Here is a 13,428-nt window from a genome sequence, read left to right as displayed (position 1 = left end):
CGCGCTCTGCCCCACCTCTTCCAACCGAGCCAGGGCCGGCTAAACGAACCGCGCCCGAGCGCAGCACGGAGCGATCACACTAGTCAAATGAACCGGGCTTTGATGGTCAAACGTGCTCGGGCATGGTTAAGATTGCCTAGTGTGAGTACACCCTTATTCTCCTGCATCCTGCACACACGAGTCTCTACCCGCCCGCACTCGCCCATCAAGTGTTGTCCCGGACCGCACTCTGCTGCGTTGGGTCCTGCGATAGTGCTGGTCTCTAAGGTGCCTGTTATAATGTTATGATCGAGGCTCTGGACTCTGAGCATAATTTGTTTTTCTATAACAAACTATAAAATATTTCCTATAAAAACTTTAATGCCCTGGCAGTTGCAAATAGCTTTGGTTTTATATTTAATTTGATTACATTAATGTTTAATTTGAGATTTACAAGATATATTTTAACTGCTACTATGTAAAAGGAATACTGCTGTAAAAAAGTTATTTCACTTATTGTTATTGCACTTTTGTTCATATAGCAGTACTTCTAAATAAAAAAGTGTGCAATACACTACTTTTGAATTCATTATTGAATTTTGTGCATAATGCGATTAAACGCAGAAAAATCGTGTGATTAATCACGATTAAAAAAATGTAATCGTTGCCTTCCGTACCCACTGTGTATATATATATATATATATATATATACACACACACACACACACACACACACACACAAAATGGAATTCAGTACATTCTGCTTCCTATTCTTCAAATTTTAGTTCAGCTTCCTGTGTGCTAATTTGGTTCTAATTCCAGCTTAATTTGATTATAATTCCAGTTAAAAGGAAGTAAATTCTTAAATTCTCACCGATCTGTCTGCAGTTGACCGCACTGTTTTTATGGCCCAGCACCCAATGGATTGCACCAAAAATAAACAAATAAACACGGCAGAAGCTGTCATAATTACTGCTTGACTGTTGGTGCAAATCAAGAGGTTCTCCGGGCTGCAATCACACTACCGCAAAATTAGCGTAATTATACCATCTCCCTACAAGGCCATCAAATGAATTATTTTCTCCTAATGAAACTAATCACAGTAGTCTCTGTTGAGCTTTCCAGGAATGGCATAGGCTAATTATAGTTAGTGTTGCGCATGATTTGCGGGTATTTTGGAGGTATCGCTTGATCAGCGCTGTTGTTTGTTTGTCCCTTATACTGAATTCACCTCTCCTAGCTCTCTTGTCATGGTGACTCCCCTCCAATCAGCATCTATGTTCCTGAGTTGGGTCATTTCTACTATGCAGTACATTTCCATGTGTCTACCTGTCTTAATATCTTGAATAAAACATTAAACTTTGAAATTAGTTTTCTTTTTTCAAAACATCACAAAGTGAGTATTTCACCAGTTTGGTTTGGGCATATGCTACATTTTAAGTTTTAAGTTGGTAAGTTTACTAATAACCAAATTATAAGGTTTTGTCCTCAGTTTCACTTCACATCCAGTCAGTCTTTGGTACTATCTTTCAGGAAGTGACATCATTTTGGAAGGTAAACAACAGCACAAGCTTTAGTGATATCTTCATTTTAAAAATGAAAAAATATTAAAATGAACTTCAGTCGAATCCCTCACTTTTATCCCAACATCCGTGGAGTAAACAGTCAAATTTAAGTTTCTGGAAGTTTGGTGTATCCTCTTTTAAATTACAGCATAAGTATGATTATTTTTAAGTTACTGAGTTTTGAAAGTACTGCATAACAGGCATGACTCAAGAGAGATTCAGAGGAAAGAGAACTGCCATTGTGACATAAAAACAAAGAGTTGTGCGTGTGTGTGCCCTGACATATGCCTCTCCTGGCACACCGTCAGAGCTCACTGTTTGTGGAACATCATGAGCAGGTGTCCTTATGTATAATTAGTGCTTCCTCCACTCCACATGCAGAGAAGCCTGCAAGTCCTCCCAAGCTGCTATTAACACAAGCCCTCCATCTTACTGAACACGATATCTCAAAAAACACATTCTGTCTCTTGCAGATGATAACAATATGATGCACACTAGGGATGAGAATCATGAAGAATTTAACAATTTGGTTGTTAATGGTTCCACTAAAGATTCAAAACCACACATTTTTAATTAATACTTTTATTCAGGAGGGATAGTTAAAATTAATAAATAGTGACAAAAATATGTACATAAATATTAAATATGATATACTATTTATATTACATATTATATCATATTTAATATTTATATAAATATATAGATTTGTTTATACAATTATAATTTTCAACAAATGCTGTTCTTTTGAACTTCCTATTCAAAGAATCCTAAGAATGTATGTATCATGGTTTACACAAAAATATTAAGTATCACATCTGTTTTCTGCTTTGATATTGATAGGAAATTATGTTGTGCACCAAATAAACATATTAGAATGATTTATGAAAAATCGTGTGACACTGAAGACTGGAGTAATGATGCTTAAAATTCAGCTTTGCCATCACTGAAATTAATTACGTTATAAAATATATTTAAATACATTTTATTTCATTTTAATTTGTAATATTTCACAATATTTTTCTTTTTAATCAAATAAATTAGATATATTTCAATTTTTTTAATTACAAACAAAAAGTAAACATATTGGTAACAAATTTGAAGTAAAACTTGCATGTGATTTTTACACTTGCATGTGATTTTTATTAATTTTTTTTATTGTTCCACATTGGCGGAAGAAAAATGTTAACCAAACAGATTGAAACCAGTTCTGAATAAGAACCAATTCCTGATGCTAATGAATACAAATCATAACAGCAGTAAGTGGAATCAGGCTAATTTGTGAAATATATTGAATAAATCTCTGCGGTGGAGGCAGTTGCGGCAGCATTGGATAAAGAGGAGTTAGTCATCAGTGAGATTGTGTTTATGTGCTTGAGAGCACTGCGCCCGATCAGGGATCCCAGCATGATTACAGCGGCCGCATAGTCACGGCTGTCTCTCTTTGTGACTGAAATCAGTGCTGCCAGAGTCACAACAGACTGAGGCCGGTTTGTGCTCAGCCAGGTGTTCTCAGCCATGAAGAAAAGCACCACATATCCATCTGCTGTGCTTTCTGTGCTTCAGAGATGGTCTCTGCCTGGCCTTGGCAAGGTCACAGCTATCGACTCACTCCAAGATATTCTTGCTATTACAGAGCTACAGACATTGAGGGAGCTCATAAATAGGTTCAGAGACAGCCAGAGAAAGAATGATGGAAGAGAAAGAAAGAAAAAGGAAAGATTGTTATATTGTCAGTGTTGTCCCTGAGAGATGCCACAGTGGACATTACCATGAACTCTTTGCTTCTTGGGCTGTTTTCTCTTTCTGTTCGACTAATGTCATGGGTTGGCAACAGATTGAAGAGAATTTTATAAGATTTGCATGATTATATCAATCAATTATTCTGCTTTTTTTCATTTATTTGCTTCCTTGGCATTGCAGGTGATCTGTGTGAGTGCACTCTTTCTGAATGATACTACTTTTCAAAGTGCATGTTTGTTTACTTGTTAGATTTTTAATTATGTCAGAATGGAGGTGAATGGCAGGGAAGTGTAATTTAAATTCATTTGACAGTGACTGAGAGCTCTTCACTTCCACTCAAGCTAATGTGATTAACAATGCCTGATTGACAGGTAAATCTCATGAGATGGAGCTCCGCCCACAATGCCTGACATCATCATCATCTGTGTTTGTATGGGAGGTAAAAAAAAAAGATGGAGTGAAGAGTCAGAACAGACTTAAACAGAGACATAAATAAGAAAATCATATGCAAGATGTGGTGAATCTTGACAGGTCAAACATACGAAAGCAAGCTTTACATTTGAATTTGTGTATTTTTGACTGGTTTAAAGATAAATTAATAAAAAATAAATACAATTGTCACGTTCATGTGATCTTGTGAATTGAGTGAAATTTATACAATAGTATTCATTGTATAGTAAGTATGCATAAAACGTTTTGTGCATTTGTTTGATTTTCTCCATTTTTGATAAGGAATTTTTAATAAATCATCAAAAAAATAAAAAAAATTCAAACAAACCGTACAGAATTTCTGGAGGGAAAAATTATTGTTAAAATTGTAATAAATTATCAAATTGTTAAAGTCTCATGAATTTGATTGATTGGGCATACATTTTTATTATTAAAATTTAATTACAAAATTCAAACTGAGAAAACAGAATTTGGGGGGTAAAGGAATTTCATAGGGCACTACAATAGCCATTTAGTGTACTATTTACAGTTCTGATGGTTTATCATTTATTAATTTATGTTTTTGAATGTTATTTCTGATTTCATAGTATTTTGACGTTTGACATTTAGAAACCTGATTGTCCATTTAATTTAAAATCATATTGTTGACATTTCAGATTTGTAATCTCTGAGCAATGTCAGTACAGACTGATTCATATTCATGAGCTCATATTTTGCCATATAAGGACATTGCAACCCATCCATCTTCAGTTTTCCCCTTCTGTCGAATTTATTCCAGCACCACAGGTTGAGCTGCGTACCATACGACAGATTTTTAATACACATCAGGGAGCTCCAGCCACATGCCGAGGAAAAGCACAACAACAGTCCCACCAGCTGTATCTTCACTCCTGACCCCTCCGTCTCCCGCAGTCATTATATCTTTAGCCTGTAACTTCCCTGCACTGATAGCTGTTGTGCTTGTTGTGGTGGGAGAGCGAGATTTTAATTACAGATTACTGCTGTTCAGCGTCATGCACAACAGGTAGCATGTCAGAGAGCTGACAGACTGCAACTATGGACTTTGGATTCTTTAAAAACAGGATGTTTGGGGGGTGGTAGGGGGCATTTTCTGTGCTGTGGTTTTGTAGAGTTGGCCGAGTGGTGAGGAACTGCATTAGTGACCTGTAGAGGTCATGAATGGATGGCTGCTAGTCTACTTTACTGTCCCCTAATCAAATAGAGAGGATGGAACTCTTATCCAAGGATAAAATGGCTTCAGCAAAATGCAACCAAGTCCACTTAAAAAGGTGGTATGGGTGGTGGATTCATAATTAGTCCAATAGCTATCTGACTTCACAGAAGTGAACTGTCATTGATGACATAATTTGCATATTTGTAGCATGATAACATGTTCCCGAAAAGTGTGTGTGTTTGTGTGTGTATAGTATTTTATGTTTTTTTTTATTATTATTATTATTTTACAGATCTTTTTGTGTGTTTTTGAAAGAAGTATTTTATGCTTACAAAAGGTGCATTATTTAATCAAATATAGTCAAAACGATAATAATGGATTTTTTTTGCTTTTTATTTATATATATTTTTTTATTGTATTCATGTATATAGTTGAATATATGCATTTAATTATATACATTAATATAATTTTAAATATTAACATAATGTCTATATACAGTGGTGGGCAAAATTATTAGAACACTAGTATTTTTACCAGCTGAAAAATGGTTTAAAGTCAGTTATTTTTGCTGTAGCATGTCAGAAATATCAGTTTACATTTCCAATCAGAGAGTTAAACGACTTGGCACAAGCTGATTGGTTCATGCTGCATATGCCGCCAATGAGCTTACTGCCTTGTATTTATATGGCTGACTAGCATTCACTTGAGATTCCTGCAGCGCGCTTTCAGAGTTCTCTGAAACCCTCCACCTTCCTCAGCTCCACCTGTATAGATCTGCTACGGGGTTATTTTATATGCTATTTGTGCAGCAGCAGTATGTCTTAAATACTCATGGCACCGTATCGCCATATGCACTGGCAGTAGCAAGTTCCTGTACTTGCTTGCAGCAGCAGCAGCAATAATCTACAACTTCAGCAATAACCAACAGCAGCAGCGTAGCAGATCTTTTCCGCCAAGACCAAATACATTAACATTGTCATATCCATCACCATGCTAAAATGTTCCGAGAGTTGTCATGATTGAAATATACAGTATATATAATTAAAATGTATTTTTGTGAATGATAGCTGTGCGTAAACTTTCTTTAAAAGGAAAGAAATTACTGAATTTACTATGTATATGTATATTACTATGCATATAGTACTTAGATTTTCTGCATGAAATGAAAAAAAGTATTATTCACTCAAAATTCACAAATGAAATGAAGAAATTGGCTACTATCCCATTGACAAAGCTGTCAGTGCTAGAAACCAACAGCGCAGGGACTTGCTGATTTTCAGTGATCCAGTGATTTAATTGCTGTCACTGTGAATGGGGCGTGAGACGTCATTAAGCTAAACATCTAGCTGGTTAATGTGGAATTCAAAACATTTTAGTTAAATAAAGTCAAGGCTTTGGGTTTAATCCATCCAGCTCGAAGGGTAACTGTCGTAAATACTTAATGGACCAAGTTCATACAAACTCTTATCAGTAGTGAACAGAATTCGCTGTGTAGAGTTGACTCCTGTTTACCCAAGCTCATCGGATATTCAGAGCTAATCAGCATGAGATGCGAGGATCAGCAGGCAGGCAGTGTGACAGCGAGCGTGCGTGTGTGTTTGAGAGATGGAGAGAAAGCGAGAAAGAGAGGTGTTGCTGTGAGAACAGACCTCCACTGCATTGCTACCGGAGCGCGCACCACACCACGTCTCTGTCTGTCTCTGTCTCCGCTGGTCTCTCTTTCGCTTCTGAGTCCACACAAAAGTGTGCTATGGACACGTTCCGTTTGCTCCAGGTAAAATATGCCAGGATTGTGTCTGAAGTTGAATATGCTGGGGTTTTTCTGTCTGTCTATTAAGTGAGCTGTGAAATGCTTTCCTGCTTGGAGAGACGGCTGTAGTGAGTGTGTGAAATGGTTAAATGACTTGGAGGCAAACTCAGAAGTCAGCTCTCTCGTGCCAGGGTTTCATGCATGGCTTCGAGAAGTAGTGAAACACTGTGCGTAATCCTGTTGGACGCTGCACAGCACATATTTTAGAGCTTGTTACATTTTGTCAGTTTATTTTCTTGTCTCATTAAATTCTCAGATCCATGAGCATAGATTTGGGACACCATATGAACGGAAACATGTCCCTACCACAGTTAGAAACTGCTGAATAGTCCTTATCATGTTGCTGTAATTGTGTGTAATTTAAGCGTTACATGTTTGTGGCATATTTTTATTGGGTAAATTATTTTATCCATAAATATAAATGAACAGGGACACTACTTGCTGTTACAGTTGTTAGTTGTTATTCAATGAAACTCCAGCTCTGAAGTCTCATTCTCCATTTTATTTACAATACTATTCAAAAGTCTGGGGTCAGTAAGTGACAGTAAATTCATTTATAATGTTACAAAAAATTTCTATATGAAATAAATGCTGTTTTAACTTTCTATTCATCATACAATCCTGAAAAAAAAGTATAATTTCCACACAAAAAAAGCAGCAAATCAGCACATTAGAATGATTTCTGAATCATCATGTGACACTGAAGACTGGAGCAATGTCTGCTAAAATTCAGGTTTCCATAACAGAAATAAATTACATTTTAAAATATATTCATAGTTCTTTTAACAGGCAATAATATTTAATATTGTACTGTTTTTACTGTATTTTTGATCAAATAAATGCAGCTTAGGTGAGCATAAGAGACTTGCTTCAAAAATATAAAAAATTCTGACAGCTTCACTGATGACGTGGGGCATGTCAATGATATCATATGTTTACACTTTTTTTTTTTTTTAAATGTTATCAAATGAAGTTTTATAGCCATGCTGGAGGGAAAATAGCACACAGATCTGATAAACTGATGGTAATTATTCTATAGTATTATTTTGGAGCTTGACAGTTGTGGTAAGGGGGGGGTGGCTGTCACTTTAAACCTTGTTTTTGATTGACACATTCGCTCTGGCACAAACCAGATGTTTACTTTTACATGTCTTGTTATTGCTTTTAAACGTAAAAAACAATTATTATTTCAAATCATCTAAAAGAGTCTGTTTTGATGTTTTTATTCAATGTTCAAAAGACAGAGGACAAATACCTTTTTATATAAAAAGAGAGTCTTGAACAGACTTTTTTTCTTTTGTTTAGATGAAAATATTCATTTGATTTTAAAACATGCTTGTGAATGTTAAAACCAAACCTACGCTGAGCTATTCCTGGATCGCAGTAATAAAGTGTATTTGTTGTGTCATTTTGCTGTCACATTACGAGCATTCAGAATTTAATTGGAGAAAATCAGGACATATTTGTAAAGGTTTATAAAAGGCTTTTGTTTGCGTGAATTTCATTTGATTTGCTTGAATGAAGGATAGCTAGCTGGCAGAACTTCAGAAGCTACAAGTGATCAAGTCCACAGAGGTGCTTGGATGCTCTCCTGTTCTGATGTGGCAGAGATCACGTTTGCTTTCCTGTCTTCATCCTCCTTGGTTCAGTAATCAGAGTATCTATTTCTATCAGGTAGAGCCCAGGAGACCAGCAAGGCTGCCATTGATTCTCACCATTAAATAGCTGTCTTGCCTGCAGCTTGGGATCCTTATTGCTCTCATTTCCACCTAGCGTTCAGGGTCATAGAGACTGACTAATGCAGGGGACACTCTGCGTGTGTCTGATTCACATCTCACTAACTCGCTTTTCTAATGCTGATTTCATACTTTACAAATTATACTTTTTGGTGCGTTCATCAATGCGACTGTATTGTGAGTACTAGCAGCAACTGTGTCCCCCTGCAACTAGGTAATGAGTCGGGACAAGAAGATGCCAGCTTTACTGTTTTATTCATGTTTTTGTCACTTTGAATTTACAACCAAACCTTTACGTGCACAGAACACAGGCGCTTGCATCCTGATGATATATTGCAATGAAACAGCTGTTGAGCAGAGATGGAATCTCAAAGCTAGTTTGCCAAATCAACGTGACTCGACTCTGACTAGTCAGTTAACTTGGGCTCCAAATTAGAAGCTTAAGGTTTGCAAAGAGGAATATTTTTTGCAAATTTTATGATACAAATCTCTGTCACACTTTTTGTTTGGTTGGTTTGTTTATGCTGTCATTTGCTCCTATATTACTCAGTAATCTTATTCTAGTAAATCAGGAATTGTTTACTTACCTTATTTACCCCAAAATGGTGCATATTAGTACCTAAATAGTACATATGTGACCCTGGACCACAAAACCAGTCATAAATAGCACGGGTATATTTGTAGCAATAGCCAAAATTACATTGTATGGGTCAAAATTATCGATTTTTCTTGTAAGCCAAAAATTATTAGGATATTACGTAAAGATCATGTTCCATTAAGATATTTTGTAAATTTCCTACCGTAAATATATCAAAACTTAATTTTTCATTAGTAATATGCATTGCTTCATTTGGACAACTTTAAAGGCGATTTTCTCAATATTTTTATTTATTTTTTTTTTTTGCACCCTCAGATTCCAGATTTTCAAATAGTTGTATCTCAGCCAAATATTGTCCTATCCTAACAAATTTCACAAAATTGACCCTTATGAATGGTTTTGTGGTCCGGTGTCACATATTAGTACCTTTTGAAAGCGTACAACCCCAGTAACTACATTTTTAATAATGTGAAACATGAAATAGTCCTGAAACAGGCTTTTTAGAACTAACCCAAAGCATATACATCTAACATACATTATTATGCTAACCAAGGCTGCATTTATTTGATTAAAGATACAGTAAAAACAATAATATTGCAAAATATTATTACAATTTAACATAACTGTTTTCTGCTTTAATATGTTTTAAAATGTAATTTATTCCTCTATGGCAAAGCTGAATTTTAATCTGTATTTATTCAGTCTTCAGTGTCACATGATTCGTCAGAAATCATTCTAATATGCTTATTTACTGCTCATGAAGCATTTCTTACTATTATCCATGTTGAAAACAGTTGTTTCATAATTTTGTGGAATCTGTGATACATGTTTTACAGGATTCTTTGTTGAATAGAAATTTGAAAAGAACAACATTTATTTGCAAACCAAATTTTTTGTAACATTATAAATGTGTTTGCTGTCACTTTTGATCAGTTTATTGCATCTTTGATAATGCATAATGCATTTATTTCTAACCCCAAATGACTTAAACTTTGTCAGGTTATGAGAAATGCTTTATACGATTAAGTGTGACGATAAGCATGAAAAGATGCTAAATTAACATAATTAATAGAAGTTCACATCAACAAATTTAACAGATTACCTTTATACCAATTGCAAACTGAGCATTTTTTAGTGCACGCTCACTTCAGAAAACCCTTTTCACATCAGCTAAACGATTCAAACTCTGATAACAAACAGACTCTGGTCCACGCCAGAATCTCTAGTGTGAAAGCACCCTCAAGTGTTCCTCTGCTCTTTGTCTTCCAGATCATATACATCTAACATACATTATTATGCTAACCAAGGCTGCATTTATTTGATTAAAGATACAGTAAAAACAATAATATTGCAAAATATTATTACAATTTAACATAACTGTTTTCTGCTTTAATATGTTTTAAAATGTAATTTATTCCTCTATGGCAAAGCTGAATTTTAATCTGTATTTATTCAGTCTTCAGTGTCACATGATTCGTCAGAAATCATTCTAATATGCTTATTTACTGCTCATGAAGCATTTCTTACTATTATCCATGTTGAAAACAGTTGTTTCATAATTTTGTGGAATCTGTGATACATGTTTTACAGGATTCTTTGTTGAATAGAAATTTGAAAAGAACAACATTTATTTGCAAACCAAATTTTTTGTAACATTATAAATGTGTTTGCTGTCACTTTTGATCAGTTTATTGCATCTTTGATAATGCATAATGCATTTATTTCTAACCCCAAATGACTTAAACTTTGTCAGGTTATGAGAAATGCTTTATACGATTAAGTGTGACGATAAGCATGAAAAGATGCTAAATTAACATAATTAATAGAAGTTCACATCAACAAATTTAACAGATTACCTTTATACCAATTGCAAACTGAGCATTTTTTAGTGCACGCTCACTTCAGAAAACCCTTTTCACATCAGCTAAACGATTCAAACTCTGATAACAAACAGACTCTGGTCCACGCCAGAATCTCTAGTGTGAAAGCACCCTCAAGTGTTCCTCTGCTCTTTGTCTTCCAGATGGACCCTGTCCAGAAAGCAGTAATCAACCACACATTTGGAGTCTCCATTCCTCCCAAGAAAAAGCAAGTTATTTCTTGCAACATCTGTCAGCTCCGTTTTAATTCAGATGTGAGTACAAAAAACAAACTTTTCTCTGGTTATTTGTGTGTTTATATGAGGACGTGTAAATGTTTGTCTTTGGTTTGTGCATGCGCCGCATCTCCTTCCAGTGTACCCTTTTCTCTTAAATATGGAAAGAGAAGTGATCTTAGCCCATTCCAGTTCTGCCTGTGTAAATGTGGCTGTTATAGTGCTGTGTTTCGCTCTGCACGCTGATGGCTGATTAAAACTAGCCCCAGTACAGCCGTTTAGGGTGCAAGTGGCAACGCTCTTCATTAATCATACAAAACAAGGTAAGTGCGCTAATTTATGGTGATTTTAGCAGACGTGATGCTGCCAGTTCCCTCAGCCAGCTTTTAATGAACACTTCTCAGCCATTTTCGACAAGATGCATGCTGGATCATTTGAATGGTTTCATTAAATCAATTGTTATGTTTGCTGTTTTTCAGTGCGCTCTCATTCTCTTCCTTTACCTGTGTTGATTGCACCCTAAGTCATTGAGTCCATAATACACACAGCAATTCAGCACAGATACCACAGTTCGCCTTCAAAATACATTTTTGATGTTGTTAGTTGAATATACAAAGCCTATGTTTTACATATAGTAGGGAATCAAGGATCATTTCTTATTCAGAACCATTTCATTTTTAGTAAAAAATAAATAAATAAATTGGAATGGTTCCAAATTATTTCCAAGTTATGTTTGGTTTTATTAAATGTGCTTGATTCCTGGCTCATGAGTCATGACCAATTGAGGAAGAAAAAAAAACATGGCAAAATACAAAATAAATGGTCAATTCAGTTGTGAACAGGATTGTGTGCCATTTGAAATTGAATTGAGATTGCCTTTTAAATTCTAACTCAGTTCCGAAATAGAATGCAATTCAAATTTGAATTCAAGGAAATGAATTGATCAATTGAAATTCAAAGCAATTCATTAAACTCGAATGATTGCTTGACAAAGCCTTGTTTTAAAGATTTGAAAACAATTGAGCCTTGAAGATTTGTTGAATGTTATTCCGGTTCCACTTCCTGTGGGTTGTGATATTTTCAGTTTAACTCATAAATTTAAAAAGCAAGTGAATTCTCTTCATTCTGAATTTTTCAAAACCCTGATTGTGAGCTTGCAGTTTAAATTGAATATGAAGGTGAAAGACTGTGAGAAAGAAGACATCAAAAGATGGCAACACATCTTTAATTTGCCTTGCCATTGCTGGTTACACATTACAGCAACATTGTAGTCTGTTTCGTGAATTCTTCTGAACGTGAATGTTCTGACTCTTTTGAAGAGATTATTTTTGATGAATCATCAAAATGACTCACAATTCACTCTTAAACTACTTTATTTATTTATTTAAATTGGATGAGAGAGAGAGAGAAGTGTGTGCGTGCGTGCGTGTGCGTGTGCGTGCGTGCGTGTGTGTGTGTGTGTGTGTGTGTGTGTGTGTGCGTTTGTGTGCGTGTGTGTGTGTGCATATATGCATATATATGTATATATATACAGAGCCGATCCTCCCTATATGCAAAGTACGCAAGCTGCGTAGGGCCCCCGAAACACCAGGGGGCCCCCCTGCTCTCAAAGATGATTTAATTTTAGTGTAGTTTTTAAATTTGGCCAGCGGTTATGAAAATCGCTTATGTCATTTCTTTTAATGCGGTGCGCTGTCGCCCTTTCTATGTAAAAAATCAGTCAAATCAATCAGTCAAATCATGTAACGTGAATGTCATACAGTGTCTTACTCGAGACAAGGTATATCCAAAGCCGATCCTCCCTATACACAAAGTACGCAAGCTGCGTAGGGCCCCCGAAACACCAGGGGGCCCCCCTGCTCTCAAAGATGATTTAATTTTAGTGTAGTTTTTAAATTTGGCCAGCGGTTATGAAAATCGCTTATGTCATTTCTTTTAATGCGGTGCGCTGTCGCCCTTTCTATGTAAAAAATCAGTCAAATCAATCAGTCAAATCATGTAACGTGAATGTCATACAGTGTCTTACTCGAGACAAAAAAAAAAAAAAAACGAGTTGAAAGCGTACCGAGCTGCGGAAGAGACACTGTTTCTCAAGCGCTTTCCGTGAGCGCAATTTGAGACGGAGTGAACACGGACAAAGGCGTTTCATTCATTCATAAATCATTAATTTAATATTCCCAGTAAAAATTATATGATACACCATGCAGTTCTCACCATGTTACCAGCCATCAAGCTAAAGTTAATAGCTGACTATTTTTTACAGTAAACTTTCACATGAAAA

The 13,428-nt window shown here is 35.7% G+C and overlaps 1 protein-coding gene across 4 annotated transcripts in view; it reads left to right on the top strand.

The window, feature by feature from the left end:
- Positions 1–13,428, top strand: part of LOC107699013 (zinc finger protein 385B-like) — a 152,532-nt gene that overhangs the window by 119,879 nt on the left and 19,225 nt on the right. For all 4 annotated transcript variants that reach the window (XM_016500164.1, XM_016500161.1, XM_016500160.1 and 1 more), the window contains one exon: positions 11,076–11,186. In XM_016500164.1, the coding sequence (XP_016355650.1) occupies positions 11,076–11,186 (111 nt within the window). The remainder of the gene's footprint in view (positions 1–11,075; positions 11,187–13,428) is intronic.

This window comes from Sinocyclocheilus anshuiensis, unplaced genomic scaffold, assembly GCF_001515605.1.
Source record: "Sinocyclocheilus anshuiensis isolate Anshui unplaced genomic scaffold, SAMN03320099.WGS_v1.1 scaffold18, whole genome shotgun sequence".
NCBI lineage: Eukaryota > Metazoa > Chordata > Actinopteri > Cypriniformes > Cyprinidae > Sinocyclocheilus > Sinocyclocheilus anshuiensis.
This window is presented reverse-complemented; position numbering and strand designations above follow the sequence as displayed.